We start from the raw sequence: 26999 nt of genomic DNA, 5'->3' as shown, positions 1-26999 counted from the left end.
GTCCTTGGGGCCCTGCGTGTCTACAAACTACCTGCTCGAGCCCATTGCCTGTTCCTGGAAGACATTTATTTTTTTCTCATAAACAAGGACAGGAACTTCCTCTGTTGTCCTAAACACACATCCCTCTAACTGTGGGGGCAGTGACGGGGACTCACAAAACACACCACTGGCCCCTGCCAGGCCTCCCTCACGCCCAGCACCCGTCAGTCCTGTGGCGGAGTTCAGGTTCTGTTCCACGTGGAGGTGACGGGCCCTTCCGTCCACCTCTGTTCACAGCCCTCCCTCACCCCTCGTGGGGTAGGTTTCAGTTTTCTCCACTGTTTATGGTCAACTGGCTTGGGAAGCAGCTACTTCGGGGTGAAAGGGGCTTGCATACCAAACATGGGCCAGTTCTGGCCTGCCCGCACCTGCCACTCTGAGCAGCTCCCCAACTCAGGGGGCTCGAAGCCTGGGGGTCACTAAGCTGGGGGGTAAAAGCACGGGGCCAAGGGCGGGGATGAGTGCCCCAGCTGTCTGCAGCCAAACGGATGGCCCTTCAAGCCTCTCCCATCCAGCCAGAGCAGAGGCGCCCTTCCACCATCTCTTTTCCACTCACTGGAAGGGGAGAACTGGCCGCCAGGACTGCCGAGGGCTGCAAGGCAGCACACACACTGTCCTCACATCTGTGGGCCAGGCACCACCACAGCCAACTCCACCTGGAACCCACCTGTGGGCGCTGCTTGCTTCTTGGGTTTAGAGATAAAGCACCTGAAGTCTCAGTGAGATGGGGCCACCTCTCCCACATCCTGAGACGCAGTGTTTCACTGGAAAGAGTCTGAATTCTTAAGCAGCAGAAATGCCTGTTTATGGCTGTAGGGCTGGGGGATAGGGCCTCACACCTAAAATGTGTGGATAAGCCTGACGGGACACTGGGACCCAGCACCGTTTCTACACAAGACTGGGCAGAACTGTTAACCGCACAGACTCCAAAGCCTTACATTTTCATTTCCAACTCAACCAAGCAGGAGAGTCTCAGGGGGCAAAGACAACCCAGCCCAAGTCTTCCAAGATGGCCCCCCAACCCCATCATCAAACACATGTGCTTTTGCCCACCTCTAGCTGCTTCTCTCTGAACTTCAACTCTAGGTCATCCACTTGCTGGCCATGCTCAGTCTGTAGGTCCTCATGCAACTTGCACACAGCTGCTTCCTGTGGGGCCTCTAGCGCCTTCGGGGAAGCTGAGAGCAGCACAGACCGTACTGGTTGTCGCCCCAAAAGGGACGCCTGCAGCGCGCTCAGCGAACAGCAACAGGGCCGCAGAGCAGCACCTCCCAAGAGCGGGCCCAGCTGCTCCGGCACCTGGCACACCCAGCCTCCTGCCCTCCTGGTACCTACCCCCTGCCCAGCACCCAGCCCCACAGGCACCCTGCCCTCCTGGCAACTGGCCCTCCCGGCACCCAGCCCCTGGCCCCCCTGGCATCCTGCCCTCCCGGTACCCAGCCCCCTGCCCTCCTGGCACCCAGCACCCCCAGGCCCCTGCCCTCCTGGTACCTAACCCCTGACCACCCAGTACCCAACCCCTAACACTCCTGGACCCCTGCCTTTCTGGCACTTGGCACCCCCAGCCCCCAGCTGCCCCAGCACCCAGCCCCCCAGGCACCCTGCCCTCCCAGCACCCAGCCTTCCTGCAACTGGCCCTCCCAGCACCCAGCTCTCCCATCACCCAGTCCCCCTGGCATCCTGCCCTCCTGGCACCCAGCACCCCCGGACCCCTGCCCTCCACCGGCACCCAGCCCTCCTTGGCCGGGCTGGCCAGCAGTCTCCTGATAGTGGGCATCGCTGTGTCACAGGCAGCCCAAGATGAGAAGTGAACAGCTGTGGTGCTTCTGGTAGCAATTAGCAAGGGAGCATGGGAAACATTGCTGAAGCAAGGGTTTCAGGAAGACTTAGGGCGCCTGACAGCCTGTGATAGACAGGCAGACCCAGGCTGACAGGCCCACACCTCCAACCCCTGTGGGTGTCACACACTCAGCTGAGTTTAAACACACCGGAAATTCATGTTCAGTCACAAATCTGGTGAAATCACACACCACTCATTCTAGTGTTGAAAGGAAAAACAGCTTCTGCAAGCTTGCTCATTTTAATTAGATACTCACACTCAGCCTGACTTTTGGCTTGAAGAATATTCTCCAACTCAGCTTTCTGCTCTGCCAGCCCTCTCTTCCACTGGCTTTGTAAATTCTCCAGTTCTGACTGATGCTTTTCCGACAGTTCTTTGCGTAGGTTTTCTAAGCAAACCTCTTTCTCTGATTCCCAGTCTTGCTTCAAGGTCTGATTTAAATAAGGAAAAAGGAGACTATAGCCCTTAGCTGATTATCAATGTGTGTTTAAAAAATATAACTGCACATTTGAAAACCAAGACTGGGCAGCTGACCCCATCCAGACGACACTGATGCAGGGAGCCAGCTCGGCCACCCAGCCTGCCTACATCTGGAGCTATGAGGGGAGAAGCAGAGGACAAGGCCCACTTGCCCAGCACGGCACAGGCACACAGCCCCATGAGATGCAGGGGGTGCCTCCCAGGCTGCTGCCTGACCCCTGCTGGGGCCAGATGCCATCCTACACCCAGAGCCCCCCCTGTGAGTACAGGGGCAGGGGTTGGGCATGAGATGTCTGCCACCAGCTGCCTGACCAACACAGCCAGGACACTGATGCCCATATACCCTAACACCGACAATGTCCCCTGACCTCACCACCCACATCCCCTCGCGTCACTCACTCCTCTGCTGTCACTGCCACAAAGGGCCCTTCTATAGACACAGACTTGATAAAGGGACTGGTCATGAGGACCTCAAGTGCCAGGGAGACATCTCCTTAGAAAAGAACGAGTTCTGTGATGCCTTAAAAGAGAACTCACTCCCCCAAAATGGGAGTGTGAGGTGGGAGCAGCAGGACAATTACAGGACAAGCTGCTGTGGTCAGCATGACAACTGGAGCCGACGGAAGCCCTCAGGGCAGACACTGCATGGACACTTGGCTGGCTGGGGCCTGCGGGCACACCCTCCACCCTACTGCCCCTTGCCCCTCTCTGCTTCCCTGGAGCACACCATGCATTTTGCTGAATGGCCATTGTCCACCTCCCTGTGCTGGGCTGTCCACCTGGCAGAGGCTTGTACAAGAGGCCAAGCGCAGGGAGGTCCTGAGGTTTCACTCAGAAACCAGACTTTGCGGGATGGGAGAGCGCTGTCATGCTGACAAACAAACTGCACCAATGAAGGATCGCGACACAACACCCTCCCCATCAGCACACTCAGGGAAAGCTGTGGTGGGACTTCGAGTCAGGGGGAGAGGCTTTCCTGTGGGGGCCGTGGGATGTGGAGGGGTGGAGGGGAAAGGAAAACGGTGCTCAGAGCAGCACTCTGGCCACACACACCTCGACCATCTGCACGTTTTTCTCCACTTCTGACCGCAACTTCTCCTTCAGCTCGGCTACAAGAGACATCAAAAGTGGTACAATCCCTGAGCTCCAGACTTTTCCGCCATCTGACCACCCAGGAGGGAGGGCTCCCCTCCCAGCACCTGCTGGCTGCTCCCAGAGCAAGCGCTGACCTTAATGGACAACAGGACACGTCTGTGAGGGAGCAAGTGTCTAGTTCAAGTAACAGATCGGATCTGTCCTCAGCCAGGGTAGCCAGATTTTCAGCCAGCACACCGTGAAGGCCAAAGCCAGCACAGGCCTTAAAGACCCCAACCCCATCGCCCCTGGCCATGAGGGCCTCGGCCTGCCTGTGCCAGATGCCAGGCCAGTGGCTGGAGGACAGGCGAATCAGGGCATGTGGAGATGCTCTAGGTCTTCACAGCTCCCCACCCCAAGGAGGAAGAGACTCCAGGAGCTGAGGCTCACACCTGGGGAATCTGGGCACCAGGGAGAGGTGGAAGGGGCCTGGGAAGGCGCCAAGGTGGAGCTGGGGGGAGGCAATACCAGGTGACAGCTACCCTACACGTACACAGTGAGGGTGGCCTCAGAAAGGTCAGAATTCAAGCAAAGGGCCAGATGCCACTTTTGAGGGCAGGTCCCATCCTGGCCACAGGGGCCCAGCCCTCAGCAGAGCCTCACAGAAGGTAGGGCAGGTGTGGCCTCTCGGTGGACCTGTTTCCAGGGGTGCATGTGGAGAAAACAGCATTGAAAGGGGACTAAGGCAAGTGTGTTTTCAGTTTTAAAAAATACACAAAAATGGGGAGACACAAAACTGTCCACCCATATTTGCCTGAATTGACATAAAAAAGCACAGGAAGGCACTGCAAGGCCCTAAGAAGACCAGCTCCCTCTCGGGCTGGGGGGCCCTGAGAGAAAGCCCTGGCACCTCCGAGGCTGGGCGCACTGCTTGCAGACAGTCTCACCCAGCGGGCAGAGCGCAAGCACTCACACCGGCAGGGCAAACGGCATGCAGTTCCTTTTCAGGGTGGTGACTGATGTCTGCATGACTCTGAGTGCATTAAGCCCCCAGAGAGCTCGTGGTAATCGGGCCACTGTGTGATGTGGATCACAGACGCACAGAGCTATCGCTTGAAAACACACATTCACAAAAAGCAGCACCTACTTTGCCCAAAAATGTACAAGAAAGCACTAAAATGAGAACATAAAAATCCATTTAGACATGAATAAAGAGCTCGGTCTAGGCTGGAGAATCGTCCTATTAAGAGGCAGATGGGCAGCTCCCAAGAGCGCCGTGGCCCCACTGGGCACAGAAGAAGGAGTGGGGGCTTGGGGGCCTGGAGGCTTGTTGAGACCAGGAGCGTCTTGGTTGGTCTCGACAAAGCCAGGCCACGGCCAGAGTCCTCTCAAAGACATGGACAAAACCTCCAGCACCGGGCAAACCTCTGACAGCATTGTTTCAGAGACTGACATGACCACTGGGCACTGCACAAGGCAGGGGGCACAGAGCACAAGGGCACGTGGGGCCCCACAGGGCAGAATGCACAGCTGCCCACCTGCGGACAGACAGCTCCCCAGAGCGTCCATGTGTGGGACTCTGAGCAAGCCCACCATGTGCCATGATGCCTGTGGCACGGAGCCTGCTTGCTGGTGGGCACCTCAGCCAGGAGTTGCCCACGTCCCCAAACCCAGGAGCAGGCTCTGTGGCCGGTTCCCACGAGGCCTGCCCTGCCATGCACGCACCTGTCTCCTGGTTGCAGCGGTGTGCCACCTCCTCCCTGGCGAGCTCTAGTTCCCGCCGCTGCCGGCTGTGCAGCAGAGCCAGCTCCTGGGCGTGCCGGCCACGCAGCAGCTCCCGCAGCTCTGTCAGGGCTGCCTCCTTCTCCCTCTGCAGGTTGGCCTGTGTCAGCTCCAGCTGCGCCGCATGTGCGTCGCTCAGACTCAGGCGCAGCGCCTCCAGCTCCAGGGAGGACACCGGCTGTGGGGGTGGGACACCGTTCCCACAGGCACCAGCGTCCAGGTGCCCGTGACTGCCAGTGGCTGCCCCGGCTCCATGCACGCTGCTCCCATGGCCTCCTGCTCTCCGCAGGACCCCAATGCTTCCTGCAACCTCCAGGCTCAGCCCACCAACTCCCTGATCACCCACACCAGCTCACCTGATCCTGCCTCCAGCCCCTCGGCCCCCCATCCTCTTCCTCCAGGACAGGGCCCAAGCCACTCTTCATTGCTCCTCGAGCACACAGGGTGGCCCCCAACCTTCCTCCCAGGCAGGGCCCACACCCAGGGGCCCATCAAGGCTGGGGGATGTTTCAAGACCCCCATGAAGAAACATGGGATGACCGGGAGCTCTCGGACAGACAGTCAGGACCAAAGAGGCTGTGACAGGTGGCCAGACAGGGGCCAGCGACAGCTACCAGCACCAACAGGCCCCACACCCCAGAGCTGGCCATGGGTGACGCTCTGGCCTCACTGCCTGGACAGGTGGGGGAACAAGGAGCCACGAGGGGCTGCAGGGAGGCAGAGGCAGGCCAGGGGGCCAGGCACCCAACACTTCTAATGCAACAGGAATGACACTTTATTCCCAACTAACACAAATAACAGTAAAATGTGCTTAGAAGCCAGCACTCCAGGGACACTCAGAAAAGCATAAAAAGACAAACAAAGAAGAGGAACAAGGAGAACACAGGTCCCTGAAGAGGCCTACAGGGGCTCCCAGGCAGGGCGGGGACACGGGCAGGAGCAGGGGTCTGGGGCTCCCTCACTGCACCCTGCACTTCCAGGGGGGCCTGACCTGAGGCCCACAGCAGGCCAGCCACCCAGGGGCCTGGGCTGTGCCTCCAGGATGGCCTCGTGTCAGGCACCTCACTTCACAGGGCCCGTCACCACCAGGCATGCAGCAGGCGGGGAAGCATGAGGGCCCTCACAGCTGGCACCTGGCCAGACTCACTGCCATCAGGTGACCATGTGTGTCCCCCCACTTGTGCTTTTGATGGCCCCACAGGTGTGAAAACAAAGCAGAGAGCAAGGCTGCAGCAGACACCGGTCCACTTGGTGACAAATCTCTCCTCCCTGCCACCCTCCCAGACCCCAAACACTGTGACTGACAGGCATCAGGCCAGGTCACCTGGGTCTGCAGCTGGCCATCCACCGCCTGCTGCTGTCCTCCAGTCTCGTCTCTCTGTCGGCTCAGCAGTCCCACAATTTCGGGTTTACGTTCTTGTTCATGTTCCTAGAGAAGAAAAGCAAAGGATGTGCCCCAGAGGAGTCACACAGAGCCTAGGAATAAAACAGAGAAAACAGAGCCTAGGAATAGTCGCAATGCACAGAGGGAGCCAAAGATACATCCGGAGAAGACTCGCCAGAGATGCTCAGTCGCCAAAAGGTAGAAGCAGCCCAGATACCTGTTAACGAGCGAACAGACACACAGGACGTGGCCTAGGAAGCTCTGAGGGCACTCAGGTAAGTGGACATGCGCTGCACAGGCCCGTGTGCGAGAAGGTAAAAACTGTAAAATGCAGAAAGACACAGACTAGCGGGGCCAGGGGCTGGTGGAGGGAGGTGCAGCAGTGACTGTGCACGGGCTCGCGGTTCCCTTTTGGGTGATGACGTGTCCTGCAATGGGACGTGTGATGGTGGCACACCACAGGGAGGGCACTGAGGCCACCGAGGTGTGCTTGCATTTTACACTGTGTGAACCACTTCTCAATAAAGACAGTAACCATGAAGGCATCCGACCTGCTAAGTGGCTCAGGGTGAAGCTGAAAACACAAGCAGCAGAGGCTGCAGGGGCGGCTGCTGATGAGGCGCCGAGCAGCAGGCGAGCACCCTGATGGAAGAGGACGTGACATGGGTGCCTGCAGGAGCCTCTGCCAGCGGAAGCTCAGCAAACCCAAGAGGTGAATCTAAAGGTCATTTTATGGACACTGAATCAGCGGGAGTTGGCAGTAGTAATACGGACCCTACCTGTCCCCAGGGTCAAGGGGAAACAAATCAAGGGTCGATGCCTGAACAAGCTGGTACTACTGTTTCCTTAGGGGCCACTTGGCCAATGGCTGCCAAGAGCCCAAGAAAACGTTTCAATGTTAACACCCCACCTCTGAGAACGTTTCCAGCATCAATGACCTGCCCGGGAAAGAGAAGCTCCAGCCTGTCTGAACACGGCGTCCGGTCCCACGCCCTGGGACATGGGCAAGCCCTGCTCTGACCAGGCCCACGGCCAGCCCAGTCTTCTTTCTGGGGCTCCCGGCTACCTGCTCGTCTACATGGCACCGCAGACTCAAAGTGTCCAACATGGAACAGACTTTTCCTGCCCAAACTGGGGCTCCTCCAACATTTGCTACCTCAGTTAACAGCGCCCCAAACTCCCGCAGTCCCGCTCCTGCCTCCCCACAGCACATCAGGACCTGCCCTGCTGTACCCCATGTGCAGCACAGTGGATGATCCCCCCCAGTCACTGGGCCACATGCATTGTCGTTGGCTTGGAGGCCAGGTGACGCTTCCAGATCAAATCTGATCTTGTCACACTCTCCTTTAAACTGCCTCCTATGCAATTCTGGGTGTCATTGCGCAACAGCCCAGGAACAGCCAAGTACACCCTTCCTCCAGCTCCTCCACACCTTCCGGCCTCTGTGACGACATCAAGCCGCATCCCAGCAACTCTGCCCAGGCTCCCACTGCTCTCAACCCACCAGGAGTCTGTGATGCCCAGAACTGACCAGGCCACAGGGAGACCCTCCGTGCTGTTGCAGAAAGTGTGCGCAGAGCATCAAGCATCCCTGTGTACGAGGGCAGCTGCGTGGAGACCAGCCGTCCGAAGGGGGAGTGCCCTGCATCTCTTGCAAACGTAAGACCACTGCTGCTCACAGCCCAAAGTCGTGAGAACGATGTCTAGCTAAAATCATACATCTAACAGACTTTTATGACAACACTTAGAAATTAGTCAATTCACTATCTGATAAATTTTCTCCCAAATGCTAAAAGCCAAACCAATTAAATAAAAGTAATCGATTCAACACATATGGAATTCCTACCAGGCACTGTGGCATAAACTGGGGCATTAAGACTGAGCCCAAACGCACAAGCCTGTACCCGCTCACAGCTCTGGGATGAGACTGCCCCCAATCACACACTGCAGACCCCCACCCACACCACTGTGTTGCGGGTGGGCGCCCAGGACATATGCGCAACAGTGAGGGCCACCAGCCCTGCAGAACAGCCATCCTCAAGGCACGAATGGCCAGGAGCAAAGACTGCAGGCCACGAGGCAGGCAGACATGGGCTGTCAGAGTCTGGAGAGAGGCCTTCATGCCACATGGCTTGCCTCCAGCTTCTCTCGCTCTGGGCCTCCACTTTACAGAGAGAGGCCCCCCGAGTATGAGGTCCCCCAGGCTTGGATTCCTCCCACACAGGGAGAACCCGCTGACAGCAGCACACCTTCGTGGCGCCCTCAGGCTGCTCCGCGCAGTCACCAGATCCTCTGGGGGAACTCAGGGCCCACCCGCTGAGAGGGGCAGGAAGCGCAGTCACAACAGGGCACAGCCTCCCGCCAGCACCGGCCCACAGCCCTGAACAGATCAGACTCACCACCATAAGTGATTCTCAAGCTCTAAACATTCTTCAGCAACTCATCTCCCAAATGATGTTGCTGCCCCTCTTCTTAATGAATCCTGCTTCTTTAACTCATTCACTGTGTATTAGAAACTTAAATTACTAAATTTTAGCTTCATAACAAATTCTAGTCTTTCAGATGCACGCATATTTTTCTAAACTCTTAATTTTATGTAAGTTCAAATATTTCATCTTCAAGATTTTCTTTTTAGATACACTTTTTTTCTTAATAATTTACACAAATGGTATTTTTAGTTTCTTTTTGTAAATCATCTCAAACATGAGTTTAAAGTTTTCCAGTAAATTCTCCCCCAGTGGTTTTTTTTTTTCGGTATCATTAATTTACAATTACATGAAGAACATTATGTTTACGAGGCTCCCCCCTTCACCAATTCCCCCCCACAAACCCCATTAGAGTTACTGTCCATCAGTGTAGTAAGATGCTGTAGAATCACTACTTGTCTTCTCTGTGTTGTACAGCCCTCCCTATGCCCCCCCACATTATACATGCTAATCGTAATGCCCCCTTTCTTTTTCCCCGCCCTTATTCCTCCCTTCCCACTCATCCTCCCCAGTCCCTTTCCCTTTGGTAACTGTTAGTCCATTCTTGGGTTCTGTGATTCACCTGCCATTTTGTTACCTCAGTTTTCTTTGTTCTTATACTCCACATAGGAGTGAAATCATTTGGTATTTGTCTTTCTCCGCCTGGCTTATTTCACTGAGCATAATACCCTCTAGCTCCATTCATGTTGTTGCAAATGGTAGGATTTGTTTTCTTCTTATGGCTGAATAATATTCCATTGTGTATATGTACCACATCTTCTTTATCCATTCATCTACTGATGGACACTTAGGTTGCTTCCATTTCTTGGCTATTGTAAATAGTGCCGCGATAAACATAGGGGTGCATCTGTCTTTTTCAAACTGGAGTGCTGCATTCTTAGGGTAAATTCCTAAAAGTGGAATTCCTGGGTCAAATGGTATTTCTATTTTGAGCTTCTTGAGGAACCTCCATACTGTTTTCCACAATGGTTGAACTAATTTACATTCCCACCAGCGGTGTAGGAGGGTTCTCCTTTCTCCACAACCTCACCAACATTTGTTGTTGTTTGTCTTTTGGTATGTATGTCTTACCTTACCGGTGTAAGGCAATCCTTACCGGTGTGAGGGGATATCTCATTGTGGTTTTAATTTGCATTTCTCTGATGATTAGCGATGTGGAACATCTTTTCATGTGTCTGTTGGCCATTTGATTTTCTTCTTTAGAGAACTGTCTATTCAGCTCCTCTGCCCATTTTTTAATTGGACTATTTGCTTTTTGTTTGTTGAGGTGCGTGAGCTCTTTATAAATTTTGGATGTCAACCCTTTATTGGATCTGTCATTTATGAATATATTCTCCCATACTGTAGGATACCTTTTTGTTCTATTGATGGTGTCCTTTGCTGTACAGAAGCTATTCAGCTTGATTTAGTCCCACTTGTTCATTTTTGCTTTTCTTTCCCCTGCCCGGGGAGATTTGTTCATGAAGAAGTCGCTCATGTTTATGTCCAAGACATTTTTGTCTATGTTTTTTTCTAAGAGTTTTATGGTTTCATGACTTACATTCAGGTCTTTCATCCATTTCTAATTTACTTTTGTATATGGGGTTAGACAGTGATCCAGTTTCATTCTCTTACATGCAGCTGTTCAGTTTTGCCAGCACCATCTGTTGAAGAGGCTGTTATTTCCCCATTGTATGTCCATGGCTCCTTTATCGTATATTGACCATATATGTTTGGGTTAATGTCTGGAGTCTCTATTCTGTTCCACTGGTCTGTGGCTCTGTTTTTGTGCCAGTACCAAATTGTCTTTATTACTGTGGCTTTGTAGTAGAGCTTGAAGTTGGGGAGCAAGATCCCCCCCCCACTTTATTCTTCCCTCTCAGGATTGCTTTGGCTATTCGGGGTCTTTGGTGTTTCCATATGAATTTTTGAACTATTTGTTCTAGTTCGTTGAAGAATGTTGTTGGTAATTTGATAGGGATTGCATCGAATCTGTATATTGCTTTGGGCAGGATGGCCATTTTGACGATATTAATTCTTCCTAGCTAGAGCATGGGAGGAGTTTCCATTTGTTAGTGTCCTCTTTAATTTCTCTTAAGAGTGTCTTACAGTTTTCAGGGTATAGGTCTTTCACTTGCTTGGTCAGGTTTATTCCTAGGTATTTTATTCTTTTTGATGCTATTGTTAATGGAATAGTTTTCCTGATTTCTCTTTCTATTAGTTCATTGTTAGTGTACAGGAAAGCCACAGATTTCTGTGTGTTAATTTTGTATCCTGCAACTTTGCTGAATTCCGACATTAGTTCTAGTAGTTTTGGAGTGGAGTCTTTAGGGTTTTTTATGTACAATATCATGTCATCTGCAAATAGTGACAGTTTAACTTCTTCTTTACCAATCTGGATTCCTTGTATTTCTTTGTTTTGTCTAATTGCCATGGCTAGGACCTCCAGTACTATGTTGAATAACAGTGGGGAGAGTGGGCATCCCAGTCTTGTCCCCAATCTCAGAGGAAAAGCTTTCAGCTTCTCGCTGTTCAGTATGATGTTGGCCGTGGTTTTGTCATATATGGCCTTTATTATGTTGAGGTATTTGCCCTCTATACCCATTTTGTTGAGAGTTTTTATCATGAATAGATGTTGAATCTTGTGGAATGCTTTTTCAGCATCTATGGAGATTATCATGTGGTTTTTGTCTTTCTTTTTGTTGATTTGGTGGATGATGTTAATGGATTTTCGAATGTTGCACCATCCTTGCATCCCTGAGGTGAATCCCATTTGGTCATGATGTATGACCCTCTTGATGTATTTAATTTGGTTTGCTAATATTTTGTTGAGTATTTTTGCATCTATGTTCATCAGGGATATTGGTCTGTAATTTTCTTTTTTTGTGGGGTTTTTGCCTGGTTTTGGTATTAGTGTGATACTGGCTTCATAGAATATGTTTGGGAGTATTCCTTCCTCATCTATTTTTTGGAAAACTTTAAGGAGAATGGGCATTATGTCTTCTCTAAATGTCTGATAAAATTCAGCAGTGACTCGATCTTGTCCGAGATTTTTGTTCTTGGGTAGTTTTTCACTACTGATTCAATTTCATTGCGGGTAATTGGTCTGTTTAGATTTTCTCTTTCTTCCTTGGTCAGTCTCGGAAGGTTGTATTTTTCTAGAAAGTTGTCCATTTCTTCTAGGTTATCCAGCTTGTTAGCATATAGATTTTCATAGTATTCTCTAATAATTCTTTGTATTTCTGTGGTGTCTGTCGTGATTTTTCCTTTCTCATTTCGGATTCTGTTTATGTGTGTAGATTCTCTTTTTCTCTTAATAAGTCTGGCTAGGGGTTTATCATTTTGTTTACTTTCTCAAAGAACCAGCTGTTGGTTTCATAGATTTTTTTCTACTGTTTTATTCTTCTTAATTTTATTTATTTCTTCTCTGATCTTTATTATGTCCCTCCTTCTGCTGACTTTAGGCCTCATTTGTTCTTCTTTTTCCAGTTTCAATAATTGTGACTTTAGACTATTCATTTGGGATTGTTTTTCCTTCTTTAAATAGGCCTGGATTGCTATACACTTTCCTCTTAGAACTGCCTTCCCTGAGTCCCACAGAAGTTGGGGCTTTGTGCTGTTGCTGTCATTTGTCTCCATATATTGCTTGATATCTGTTTTAATTTGGTCATTGATCCGCTGATTATCTAGGAGCATGTTGTTAAGCCTCCATGTGTTTGTGAATCTTTTTGTTTTCTTTGTACAATTTATTTCTAGTTCCACCTTTGTGATCTGAGAAGTTGGTTGGTACAATTTCAATCTTTTTTAATTTACTGAGGCTCTTTTTGTGGCTTAGTATGTGGTCTATTCTGGAGAACGTTCCATGCGCACTTGAGAAGAACGTGTATCCTGCTGCTTTTGGGTGTAGAGCTCTGTAGATGTTGTTAGGTCCATCTGTTCTAGTGTGTTGTTCAGTGCCTCTGTTTCCTTACTTATTCTCTGTCTGGTTGATCTGTCCTTTGGAGTGAGTGGTGTGTGGAAGTCTCCTAAAATGAATGCATTGCATTCTACTTCCTCCTTTAATTCTGTTAGTATTTGTTTCACATATGTTGGTGCTCCTGTGTTGGATGCACAGATATTTGTCATGGTTATATCGTCTTGTTGGACTGACCCCTTTATCATTATGTAATGTCCTTTTTTTTCTCTTGTGACTTTCTTTGTTTTGAAGTCTATTTTGTCTGATACAAGTACTGCAGCACCTGCTTTTTTCTCCCTATTGTTTGCATGAATTATCTTTTTCTAAACTTTACCTCTTGACATGGGGAACTGCGTAAACAAGACACTGGATGAAAAGGGTCAGACTCAAGACATACATACTAGATTATCCCATTTATAAAAATGTTCAAAAATTAGCAGAACTAAGTTATCTAAAAGTCAGAGAACTCAGGAAAAAGTAACTTGAGATGGATCACAGACTTAAGCATAGAAACCAGGACCACATATTTTCACAACCTCAGGGAGAGGACAGATATTTTTGGACAGAACACAAAAAGCACCAATCATAGGAAGAATTTATATTCAACTTCATCAAAACTAAGACTGTCTGCTTATCAGAAGATACCATTAAGAAAACAACTAAGCAAGTAAGAGTGGGGAAAAATACTCACATTACATTAACAAATGACAAATATGAAGAGTATTTGGATCTCAGTATTTTAATATATTAAGAATCCCTACAAATCAACAATGAAAAGATGGGAAAAAGAAGTCAAATGCTTACCAAAACAAAGCCAAAACAGCAGAATCCAGACATTCAACAATGTGACTGACAATCCTTGGCATCCAATCAAAAATTAATAAACATGCCAAAAGGTAGAAAATGCGACCCACAGCTAAGGAAAAGAGCAGTCCATGGAAATATATCCCAAGATAAAAGAAAAAATTAGCAAACAATGACATTGAAATAGCTATTATACTGATCCATAATATTTAAAGGAAAACAGGAAAACAATAAGGGATGAAATGAATGATGGAAAATATCTAACAAAAAAATTCAGCATATTGCATTAACAGATTAGACAGTACTGAAGAAAAACATCTGGAGACGTAGCAATAGAAGTCAACGAAAATGAGTCACATAAAGACAGAGACTGGAAAAAATGTTTACTGAATCAATAAGCAGACGCACAAGGTAACAGCAGGCAGTCTGAGTTCATGTATCTGAAGTCACTGAAGGTAGAAGGGTGGGAGGAAACAGGAAAAGAATCTGAAAAAATAATGGCCAAAAATCATCCAAACTTAATGAAAACTAGGACCCAGAGTTCTTCCCATGGAGGCCACCAACCTCCCAGTGGTGTCAATGCAAAGGCAGAGCACCTGGGCACAGCACGGGGACACAGCCCAAAGCCAGAGACAGCCAATGTAAGAGTGCCTCAAAGACAAAAGGAAGAAGAGTGAAAGTAAGAACAAAGCAGACTTCTCCCCAGAGCTTGGCCAGCCAGGGGACAAGGTGGGGACATGGGCAAGCGCCAGGGGACAGAACCGTCAGCCTGGCCAGTAGAAACCTCTGCACACAGGAAGATAAAAGCAAGTCATTTCCAGAGACACAGACGAAGTTGAGCAAATCCACCGGCAGGCCTGGGCTGCCGGAAGAGCTGCCGCAGGAAGGCCTTGAGGCTGCAGGAAGCGAGGTGGCTGCTGCCAGCAGGCTCCACACACATGGACAAAGGCACATGGCCAGAAGCGTTGTCAGGAAACATGCATGGCTCCTCCTGCTGAGCTTCCCACATGAAACAGAGAAGACCCCCTCCGCCACTGAGCTGTCCCTGCCCAAACGGAGCAGGTGGGACGGCGAGGTGCAGGGGGATCGCGGGCCCACCACTGTGGGGAATCTGTGCTTATTGGCTTCTGCTTTCACGAATATGCTAATAAACAAGAGACAAATCCAAACGGTTACCTAGACAGCAAGAGAAGAAACAGGATAGAGGGGAGAGGCATCTATTAGATTACCTGGATATACCTGACTTTATAGATTTAGTCTTGGAACCACAGTGATGTTCTATGGTTATAAAACAAAATTAAGTCAAAATGGGGGGGGGTAGGGGAGTGAGCCCTAAAACATGAAAAGAAAACAAATGTACATAGCTATATATTAAGTTGATGGCTTGATTACAGAGAGGGACTTGAAAGTCACCTGCCTGTCCCTGAAGTGCCCAACGAACAGAAATAATGCAAAGAAATAGCCCAGCCAGCACTGACACCAGGACTGTAGAGCCGTGCTGGGAGAAAAGCAATTATGTTAACGTAAAGAACATGTATGTGAATATTGAGACAGAAATTTCAAACTTAGGCAGAAACTCTGTAATCCTACATTGCTCCTATGAAACCCATCAGAATTAACTCAAAAACTGTTAAGAACAAAATCCTATTCACTGGAATGACCTAGGACCATTGCCTCATCCAGTACTACCGAAATCCATACCATCTGGACCACCTTTCTAAATGTTGTTTCCCCTGAGACTCACAGAGCCGGGCTGGGGCCAGGCCCAGGGCAAGACACACATATGTGGGCCTGGAACATGTTTTCCAGAACAGGCTGCAGTGGGTCAAAGTCAAGTCACTCTCACTGGCCTGACATGGGAATCCAAGCAGCACACAACAGACAAGGGCTGCCGTGCAGACACCGTAAAATGAGGCAGGCTGCCGCGATGCTCACATTTGGAGAAGTGCAGCAAAGCACAAAGGCCAAAGCACCTTGTCTACATGAACTGACACAGAGGGATGGGAGGGAACAGAAAAAGTATTTGAAAAAATAATGGCCAAAAATTATCCAAACCTGATGAAAACTACGACCCACAGTTCACTTATTATAAAAGGGATTATAATTTCGATTATAAAAATTAATGCAAACAACACATTTTTCCTTTAAAGAGTCCATGCAATTGAATAAGCAGAATGAAGAATGAAGTTGCAGGTATAATAAACAAGGGCAGCAGAAACTGGGGAGTCCATAAACCCAAGAGCAGAGGTGGGCTCTGTGACCTGACAGGCGAGGGGACCCTGGCATGCAGCAGGCCCACAGCTCCTGCCTCCTTGTGAAGGGTTAACCACAGTCCCTGTCAGAGAACAGCCACTGAGACCAAATAGGATACATCTTGTACAATCATGTCGGGCACAATATTTTAAAGAAAAAATATTTAAAAATAAATATCAGTCATTATAATTGTAAGTGAAAATGTAATTGCTTCCATTTCTTTTCACTGCCCAAAAAAAAAAAGGAGGGGTATCTAGTACCTAATCACACTGCCAGGCATTCTAACAAGTAAGACTATGAACAGAACCAAAATAACATGAAACTGTGCAAAACAACACATAGTTTCCTTTAAAGATACTGGGCATCCCGTCAATCGTGTGACCTGACTTCCCCACCAGGCACATGTAGGTAGAACGCCAGCAGCCTCCAAGACTGCATCCCGCTGCAGCTGGAAGGTCATAAAAGGCAGCCACATTTCAGTACAGGACCGAGAAGAGTGCGGCGAGGAAGGTGAAAGGCCTCCAAGTCTAGGGGACACTGAAGCCCAGAGAAAACACATCTGCACCACCGCTCCCCCAGGTACTCCAATGGTTTGGGTAACTGGCAGCTACCTGAACTCCCTTAATTTGAGAAACCAGGTCATGGCAATTGTGTCTCCACTGAAAATGAAGTGAAGCTGTAGGCAGAGGGCCAGGGTGGCATCACTGTCACCCTGGGAGCCCGGCTGGCATTGGCAGGGCTGCTCAGGGAACTCCAAGCCTGCGACAGGCCACCGCCCCCGACCCAATGCTCTCAGCACACAGGAGCACCGGACGCATCACCGGGTGATGGGGTGATGGGTGTCTTCCCATCACAGCCCAAGGAAGCCCACCCAGAGCTCCCTACCCTCTCCGCAGGCACCTGGCCTCATGCTAGTCTTTAATTCAGGCAAGGGAGTCACTCCCTGACCATGGTTCAGTCATCATAACGGACCCATTTAGAGGGTAAGTCCAGCCTCAGGACTTCACGTTAAACAAGAACTTCATGTTAACTTGCCCAAATGATGCAGGCAAGTTAACAGCGAGCCTGCTGGGAGGCAAAGCCAGGACCCGGGCCAGGTGGCCTGAAGTTCCTCCACCTCAAACCAAGTCTGCCAATGCCTCCTGCTTGCTCAGAACCCTTTCCTCCAGCTCACGTACCGCCCCCACAACGGGCTTCTGCGTTTCCAGATGGTCCACAGGCAGACACATTCTGCCCTTGAAAGACAGAGGGTATGACCTCATTCCCTTCAGAATTCAAAGCTCACCCATTCCTTCCTGCCACCCCCAAAGCAAACAGCAGTAGCCTTTCTCGAAATCCAACCTTCAGACTGACCGCATCTTCCCTCCTATTATGGTTGCCTGTTATTGGCTGACTTGTCTCCAGAATTCCTGTGTGGAAGCCCTAACCCCTGCCATGTGCCGGTACTGGTCATGTGGCCTGGAGGGGATGATCAGGTTAAATGAGGTCATCAGGGCGGCCATGATCCCCTGGGACTGGTGTCCTTCTATGAGGAAGAGACACCAGACAGCACGAGGGAGGACACCGGCAGGAGGCCATCTGCACACTAGGACGGGAGGCCTCACCAGAAACCGACCCTGACAGCACCTCCATCTCGGACGTCCAGCCTCCAGGACCACAAGGAACAGATGTCTGCTGTCTAAGCCGCCCGCCCATGGTGGACTGTGATGGCAGCCTGAGCAGATGGAGACGCTGCCTCTCAATCTCTCCCTCCCTTCCCACCAGCCATCCCATGCAGCCCAGACCCCATGGGCCCTCGCCTTTGACACTCTCAAGGTCAGCCCAACCCAAACACCGACCAGCTGCATGAGCACGTCATGAGACAATGGGACACTGAGTTCCCACACCCACCATCCGCTCCTTAACTGCCAAGTCCCACACACACACAGCAGGACCAAAATCGTTAGCCCTCACCCCCAAGACAGACTCATCACCTAGAGGACAGTGCCTATATACAGTTATGAACTCACAACACAGTGACTGCAGCCTTCCCCCAACACCTGAAGGCAGCTTCTTTGGACATTAATACAGTTATTACAGGGTCTTTTATGCAGTGTGCCTTTCACCCTGGGATCCCCCAATCTCCTACATTATTGTTTTTATTTTTTGTAATTTACAAATATTTTTTCATTTGATTTTTAAAATTTACATCATACAGAATAGTTTCATTGCCCTAATAAATCTCGAGCTTCCCCTACTCAATGCCCCTCCACCAATGTCTGGCAACCACTGCTCTGTTTACTAGCTGCACAGTTTCACCTTTTCCAGATGTCACATAAACAGAATCACACAGGATGTAGCCTTTCAGAATGGCATCTTTCAGCTCAGAAACATGCATTTAAGGTTCTTCTGTGTCTTTGTGTGCCCTAAATGCTTTTTCATTTTTGCTGCCGAATTTGATTGCTGATGGGAATGCAAAATGGCACATCCACCTGGGAAACAGTTTGTGGCAGATGTTTAAGGATAAACACACACCAACCACAGGACCGAACCACACCACTCCTGCATCCTAACCAGAAGTAAAACCGCTGAATGCCAAAAATTTCAAAAAATGCCCCAAATTTCAAAGAGTAACAAGATACTGTGTTGGAAGGGGTATCAGGAAACAGGCAGTCATACTTCACCAAGATAAATCCAGCTGGCACGTCCCAAATGGAGGGGAGCCAGGTAATGTCAGCAAAGCCACATGGGTCACATCCTTATGACTACTTCCAGGAAGCTTCCCTGAAAACACACCTCCTCTGATATGAAACTGTATATGGACAAGGCTGCTCACTGTTTATAAAACGAACGGGAACAACCTCAATGCTCACTCATAGGACAGTGGCTGGATAAACTACGGTGCATCCATCCTTTCAGTGGTGTGCTACACGGCCCTAAAAATGAACAAGGCAAGGAGTGACCTCACAGTGCACTGCCACAGCAGACGGCCAATCTACAATCAGCCGGAGTATCTACACTACACTACCTTTTGTATAAGAAGGGATATAAGAAGAGAAACACAAATTTACCCCTTTGTACAAAAAGAAATACAGGGAGGACAAACCAGAACTACAGAGAAACTCTTCTCCTACCCGAGGTAGGTGTTGGATGGAACGGCAGGCAAAAGGAGGAAATGACCTCTGATAACAATTATGATTTTTAGGACCTTGGTAATTAGTGTTTCATTTACTCAAAAAATAACTGAAAAAAATCAACCAGGATTTGAGACGAACCAAAATAGAATACAAACAGTAAAACAAAATAAAACCAACCCTATTACAAGTGAATAAAAAGAACCACAGTTAAGAAGAAATAAAGGAACTAACCTAAATAATTTTGGAACACTAAACAATAAACTATGGGATGATAAAAACAAGAAGAACCATATACAAGTATTCTACTCTAGTTAGTAAATTTGTTTGTCATGGGTGAGGGCTAGCAATTTTGAAACTAATTTGCATGTATTTGAGCAAATCAGTAAATACATTGTAGATAAGGAAGCCAGTTTCTTCACTATTGGAAAAAGGATTTAAAAATTAGAATTCTAAAAAAACTTAAAATACTAAATATACAATGATTAAAACTTACTTGAAACGTAAAAAAAAAAAAATTAGAATTCTATAGTGCTGGATTGGAATCAAAATATTAGTGTGAACTAATGGTATTTATTATATATACAAATAGAGAAAAAATAGATACGGATGTGTGTATAGACATATATTAAGACCTGTAGGTCTTAATTCTGTCCGAACACCCTAGAAGCAGACACCCCACTAGCCACGGCACAAGATCCTGGTCTCTAACTACCACTCTCCACAGGACAGGGCATGTCAGGGAAGGGAAAAAGAAGCCTGGGACATCCTGGTGCCAGAAATGAGGGCACATTGAAAGGACTCGGACACCAATTCAAAGCACTCCCAAAGGCCTATGTATTTCAGTTACAGAGTAAACACTGACACGGCTGATATGATGGATTAAAACACACAGAATAAATATCCATGCATCCATACTGATATAACTAAATGAACAAATAAACTGGAGAAAAGCAACAGTTCTTCCCTGGGGAAGCATGCCCGTTAATCTACTAGATGGAGTGAAGGAAACAAGCCCTCACCTGGCTGACGCCACCATGCCAACTGCTGCAGGCAAGAATGGTGGCAGAAGCTGGACCCAGTGGAGGGTGATGAGTGACAGCGTTTGTGGGTCTCGAAGCACCTTGGTGCAATGTGCCTGACTGCCTAGGGAACAGCAGTGACTCTTCTACCCAGAGGAACCGACAGGCCCCATAACTAAGTGATCAATGTGGCAGTGCCAGCAGTGAGCCAGCACGGAGCCCCGAGCACCCCGTGTGCCCCCTGAGCACTGAGGCCATGCACTGGGTGGGGGCCCCGCTCCCGTCCAAAGCACACCACGTAATTTTAACGAGGAGGGAACGTTCAACAAACCCACTCTGACAGGAGTTACAAAGCAGCCAGTACTCTTCAAGCCCCAAACTTGTAGAAGAGGAAGGAAGACGGAGCAACCGGCCCAGATGGAGGAGACAAGGTGCCATGGCAGGAAAAGGCAATACCAAGTGCTGGACCGGAAAAAGCAGCATCAGTGGGATGGGGAGGTTGAGTACGTTTACCAAAGAGTTCAGTTTCCATCTGGACCGAGACAGACCGGCTGGGACGACTGTACTGTGACCGCCCAAGGCGAGGACTTTTGGGAAGCCAGGGGAACGGCATCAGAACTCTGTGCTATGCTGTGCAAATTTTTTATAAATCCGACATTTCAAAATGAAAAGTTATAACATATAAAACTTTTAATTTGAAATAAAAAAAAAATCTCTGACTTGAAAATAAAATGAAGACTAATGAATGCTAATTATATAATAAGGGTTTTCTCTTCAAGGAGCCCAGGAGGAACACACAGAAAAATGACCCCAGGAAGAAATACTTGACCCTCAAAGTAGCTGCCATTTTCTCAGTTGTGACAGAGACACACTGCTGAGAAGTGCGCCCCTCGCAGGCTGGGTGCCCCCGAGTCCCAGTCAGCTGGAATGCCGCCAGGACAGCACGGGGACACCAGGGCTCAGTCTTCCAATTTTTCAAAATGAGTAAAATTCCAGACTAGTAAGAAGAAAATCATAAACTTCACATGCTGACAACGAAGCCCCTTTTCTCAGGAAGGCAGGCCAGGTACATCCTGCTTTTGAGCTGACTTCTGTCCTCAGCCACCAGTGTGCCAGCTCCTTCCAGCAAACACCTGAACGTGCGCCGCCCTGTTGCACACAGTGAGGGGTGCTCTCACAGACCAGGGCCCACCTTTATAGAACAAGAAACAGCCCCAAGGGGAGCCCACCCACGGGCACTCGCAAGCCCCAGGGAGGCCACCAGGCCCAGCACGCTCAAAGCACATGTCCACTCACCCACCACCCTGACCCCTGCAGCTCCCAGGGCCTTGGGCAGCAGATGGCGGCACCTCCTCCAAGACTCCATCTCTGCAGCACCTTCAGCCCTCCCCTCCTCACCCCTCCTTCAGAAAGAAGATGAAGGGCGAGAACGACAAGGAGGCGGATCTGAGAGTGGATGAAGGAGCATCGCCGTCTAAGTGTGCAAAGCAGCACCTGTTGGAGAGGCTTACACACAGCCCGGTGGAGGAACGCAGGCTCTGGAACGTCTATCACCAGAGCAAGCGCAATGCTGACGCCTGTTGTGAAGCAGGCAATCCACAATTTCTCAACCACATATACTAAAGATAAAAAAACACTGATTAGGAGTAAAACCACAAAAACAGGCTCCCTTTTTGTAAACTAAAATAAAACCCTCTCTCCCCACTTTTGACAGGCAAAAGCAGACCAAAGATCACTTTTAGTAAACTATGCTAACACTAAGTAGATGGTAAGGAAAATGTTAGAACAGGAATAAATGTACCTGAGCCGCTCCTGCCTCACTGGGGGTGTGGCTGCATGACAGGCTTCTGCAAATGTCCCCTCTCCCCAGAAGTCCACCGTCCTCAGCAGCTACCGGACTCGCCTCCTGGCCGGCTGCACGGACAGTCGCATGGACAGTCAGGCCCAGCCTCTTCGCCGGCTTTTTCTTCGAATGCGCACAGTCACCTTTTGTTTTCCTCTGTCGGAAGTGAGCAAGCTGTGCAGAAACATAGAGAAGTAGTAGAGGCAAAGGTAAATGAGAAAAAAGCAGCAGAGCCACACGGCCACCAAGCTCGTGGGGAACACAAGGCTCTGGGGCAGACTCTGTCAGCCAGGCCAGGCTCACAGCAACCCACTGCTCTCGCCCCACAAACGCTGCCTTCACCAGTGTCTGTGACTGAGGATTTAAGTTCAGAGTTGCATCTGAAGAGTCTGACAATGAGAACTGTTAATTATGCCTGTATAGAGACAAAAGAAAGCAATAGGGCCAAGGGGTAGAACAGCTTTTCTAGTGCCTGGCAATTCACAAAAAAATTAAAATTTTAAAACTTTATTTAAAAGTTTGATATCTTAATCAAAGCATGTTTAAGGTTTAAAACTGTAAAAGCTGTCTTCTTTTCAGTCCCCAATTTCCCCCTATCAAAGAAATATATAGCCTAGTCAAAACTTCCTAGCTATAGATTCTGAAACAAGGTACAGAAATAGCAAAAAATGAATTAAGCCAGGTCAATCTAATATTCTCCTTTATGGAATCAGATGTTCTATTTTCATGATACACCTCTCCAAATCACCAGGGGCCTCCAGAGAACGTCACCCATCAGAAGGCACAACCTAGTTCAGTCTTTCAAATCTGAGGGTCTTTGGACCTGTTCATACACCATCTCCCACTAACACCTTATTTGGGAGGTATGAGGTTAACATCAGCTTTGCACAGTGGGACATCAGTCCCTTGAAATGGCAGCTGTGGTCAGAAAACTAAGCACATTTAATGTTTTTGCAAATGGTAACAGAAGTACACAATTTCATGAACACAGGAAAATACAGACAATTTAGTGTGAAAAACAGTCTCCTGAGGACAGACCCTACCCCCAAAGCCAGCCTGTCTCGACCATCTGACCCTGTGAGCCCCTGCACCATCCTGTCTCTGGCCTGGGGCTGCCCAACAAGACGGTCTTGTTTCTTCTTGCAAAGAGGCTGATCTTCCCACCCCCACCCCCAGTGCCCTTCGTGCACCTACACACATTTACAAGCCACGGCAAGCTTGGGGAACGCACAGTAAATACTACACTCCGGCTCCTTCATCTCTGGCCTGTGAAAGCGCCAGGCACAGACTAAGAGAGAAAAAACACACACCTCCCTCTTCAAACCCACCAGAAGTTTCAACTTCACAGGAAAACTGAACAAGGCCTCTGCCTGTCACTTGGCCACTAGTCATGGCCTCACACCAGTCACTATGTGTTCTGGTCTCATTAAGCACTCGCCCTGTAGTTTCCTACCAGCTGATCCATATTAAATTCCCAATGTTTGACCATGTTCCACCCCAAACACGGCAGCCCATGTGCCCTCCTGATGCTGGTTGGCACTACAGAGATCCTCATTCATTGCTGGAGAGCAGTAACTCCCCCACGGTGGCGGGGAGGTGGAGGGCGGCACAGGGGAGGCAGGGAGACCCAGCCAAAGTGGCTACTGCTTGTTCCACTCTGCTTCGAGAGCCTGGGCCTATTCAGCATATGGCATAATTCCCACAAAATGCACCCAAGACAGTGAGTACCAGACGGCGTTTAGTGAAAACTGGAGAAGAAGGGCGATGAAAGCGTCCCTGGAGATACATCGCTCCAGGGCCACAGCGAGTTCACCAGGCCACCACGAGTAACAGCGGGACCCGGGCAAGACCTGGACCGGGGGGATATTAGGCAGTAGGTCAGAGGGAGGTATTCAGCACTGTAAACAAGTCACGTGCTCCTAGAACACCTTCGGAGGCTTTTTCTATTTTAAAAAACCCGCATAATTCCAAGTAAAATAAAAATCTGCGTGTAGCTTTAAATGCGCGGAAGCGGCGATGAGCCCCCGTTAGAGCCGGCCGCCGCCGCACAACAGGAAATTACAGGTCCTAAAAGTCCTCCAGGAATCCCGGGTTCCGACGAGGTGGAGCACAAGTGCCAATAGGTGCAACAAGGTCATGTGAGCTCACGTGAGCACAGGTGGGCGACCTGCTGGCAGCCTGCCCGCCACTCTACAGGGCGGGACCTTCCGTAGGCCTCCTTAGGGCGCCCGGTCACAGCGTCTCGAACACGGCTGGCGGAGCCAGCTTCCCAAACACTGGAAATGCGCGGCGATTCCCGCGGGGCGGGGCAGGGACCCCCGCTGACCCCGCCCCCAGACTGGCCCCGCCCCACGCGCGAGCGCAACCATGGGACTCCCGGCGTGCTCCGCGCCTGGTCTCCCCGCCAAGCGCCGCGCTTTTCCCGCCGCTGATTGGCTGCGCTGCAGAAGGGGCGGGCCCTGGCCAAGGGCGGTGGATTCAAGATGGCGGCCGCCAGGAGGCGGTTTCCAGCCGAGTCAGAGGAAAGGGCAAAACCAGCGGCAGCGCCCCCTGACTGTGCCTGTACCTGGCAGGGGGTAGTGGCAAGTGCAAGACTTCCCTTAAGAGTCCACGCCGGGGCAGAGAGGAGGAGGCGCTGTCTTTTACCTTCGCTCTCCCGGCCTCCACCTTTCTGCGCCGCTGTTCCTGCTCATCTTCCATTTCCTTCCCGGGCTCCTCTCGGGCCACCCGGGAGGTGACGGGACCGACGCGGCGTAGCCTTCGCTCTATTTACACTCCCTCCGGTCGTCTGGGTTTGCCCTCCCCCCGCGACAACTGTCACGCAGACGTGGGTCCGCTCCCCGCCGGGCCCAGCCTCCGGGCGTGCGCTGTCGTCCCCGCAGCCAATCAGAGAGCCGCGTTCCTGCCCTTGCGCACGCGCGCCTGCCATCCGCCGGCCTCCGATTGGAGCTGGCGCTCCCGCCTCTCTCCAGAAAGGACCAATGAGGGAGCGCGGAAGCAGAGCATCTCACTGTGGTTGGCCAATTTTAAAGGGGTTGGGCTTTCCCTCTGGGGCAGCTGGGCTGTGTGGCCACGGTTTGGTCCTTGTCCTGCAAGGGTTCCCGGGCCGGAAAAGTAAGGCTCCTTCCTGCGTCAGCGTGGGTCGCTGCCTGAGCGCCCTGGACCGTCGGCCCCGCACCCGGTCCTCTGGTCTATGTCTTACAAAGCCAATCGTGGCTTTGGACCGGTCTAGGACGGCCCGTCCTCGCCATGAGATGCGCTTCTGCCTCCGGGCGGCTGGCGCCTGTGCTCGCGTGCTGGAGCGGCGGGGGGAAGGGTCGGGCCCCAGCCCGCAAAGCCCAGAACTGCAAGGGCAGAAAGCCAGTGGGAGTGCTGCGGCTGCTAGACTCATGTGTTCTCACTACTGAGGACACTGCGGAATGGAGAAACCAGGTTTAGTGCATCAGCCTCAAGTTTGCAGCCATTGGGCTGTGCAGCGTGTGACTTGACCAGTGGTCCCACAGTCATGGTCCCCTAGGGCACCGCTGCCTTAAAGCAGCCCCCTGGACCAACGAGTGTTAGGAAGGATCCCTTGCTGGGAGGGAGCTGTGGAGAAGGGCAAACCCAGACCTGGGACACACACCCGCTCCTAACAGGACAGCCTCGGACCCCAGACTGGATGGGTCTCCTCTGACCGACTCACCAGGCGGCCTGTGGTCTCCTTGAGGAAAAGAATTCCACGAGAATGTAGTTTTAAATGATAAACAGATAAGGAGAGGGAGAGAACTGGTCCAGCGAAAGGAAAAAAACAGTCTTTTCTCAAATGGAAAAGGATTAATGCTTTGAAATATTTAGGTCAGCGTTTCCAAATATAGTATAAATAGCTGTTAAAAAGGAATTTACTGTAATTCCTGCTCACTTTGCAGTGAATCCAAAACTACCCTAAAAAATAAAGTCTTAAAATTTTAAAAAGAAGAATGTGACTTTTGTTATGATTGATGGTGTGTGGGAATCTGAAGTCCCATGAAGTCATTGTTCCTTAACTTCAAACTTTACTTGAACCTGTTTGTCCAGATAAGGAAACAATGCAAGGGTTTTATTCTGGGCCTACAGTTTTGATTATGAATCAAATGCTGTCAGTAAACAAGCTCAGTGGAAGCTAATAAGCCCAACTAGTTGGCATTAACCCAAAGCATCTCACCTGCAGTATAACTGCTGCTTGGGGAGTGGCCCCCGGGAGCAGCGATGCTCTGCAAGTGAGTCCGTCACCTAAATGCCACGGCCCCTCGGTGCCTCATCTCATCACTGTGGGTGACACCTTGGCAACCATTAAAAGGAAAATGCAAGCAATGGTATGTTAGAGTAAACAGAACACATTTAAGTTGCTGGACTAGGAAACCAGAGTTCAGTCAGATGACCAGAACAGGATGGGAGTCGAAAACTCCAGAAGAGACATGGGAAATCACTGAACAGCTGTGCCTCGGAGTCCCTGTGTGAGAAGTGAACCTCGCCCACTGAGGATCCGGGCCAGCTGAAGAGCTGGATAAGATGACAGTACTGCAGGTGGCCTGCACTAGAGACAGAGGCATAAACAGCCTTGTGCCGGGAGCGCCAGGCAGATGTCACAGGCTACTGTCTCACCCACCCATCCCCAGCCTTTACCTGAGCAGGGCTGTGTGCTCCCTTCCACTTCAGACTGAATGAAGGTGATGATGATGCCCCGCCGTGAATGTGCTGTGGTCACGCCTGACACATGCTCATCTTTCAGCCTTAGTGAGAGTGGATTCTCGGCAACCCTCACAGAGATGTCAGGGAGAACTGGAAACTCAGCCACTGGAAAGTGTTCCTCCTAGTCAGACCCAGCCCTTGGTGTGAAGAATGGTGCGAAGAATTGTGTGGTTAAAGAAAATATGAGGTGGGTCTCATAAAACCAGGGGTCAGCCAGGCAGCGCCACCAAACCACAGA

At 50.1% G+C, this 26999-nt stretch overlaps 1 protein-coding gene across 6 annotated transcripts in view; it reads right to left on the bottom strand.

Moving 5' to 3' along the window:
- PCNT (pericentrin) overlaps positions 1-24977 on the bottom strand; it is a 144188-nt gene extending 119211 nt beyond the window's left edge. For 2 of the 6 annotated variants that reach the window (XM_057505613.1, XM_057505624.1), the window contains exons 1-7: positions 24701-24957; positions 22013-22228; positions 6540-6644; positions 5159-5393; positions 3413-3468; positions 2136-2310; positions 1093-1217 (exon numbers count right to left, since the gene is read on the bottom strand). In XM_057505613.1, the coding sequence (XP_057361596.1) occupies positions 1093-1217; positions 2136-2310; positions 3413-3468; positions 5159-5393; positions 6540-6644; positions 22013-22228; positions 24701-24754 (966 nt within the window). In that variant the 5' untranslated portion in view covers positions 24755-24957. Of the gene's footprint in view, positions 1-1092; positions 1218-2135; positions 2311-3412; positions 3469-5158; positions 5394-6539; positions 6645-22012; positions 22229-24700 lie in introns of all 6 variants that reach the window. The other 4 variants (XM_057505626.1, XM_057505615.1, XM_057505618.1 and 1 more) reach the window with 4 other exon arrangements.
- Positions 24978-26999: the final 2022 nt, after the last annotated feature.

Source organism: Manis pentadactyla, chromosome 1, assembly GCF_030020395.1.
Source record: "Manis pentadactyla isolate mManPen7 chromosome 1, mManPen7.hap1, whole genome shotgun sequence".
Classification (NCBI taxonomy): domain Eukaryota; kingdom Metazoa; phylum Chordata; class Mammalia; order Pholidota; family Manidae; genus Manis; species Manis pentadactyla.
The sequence above is the reverse complement of the archived record's forward strand: the minus strand, read 5'-3'. Positions and strand labels throughout refer to the sequence as shown.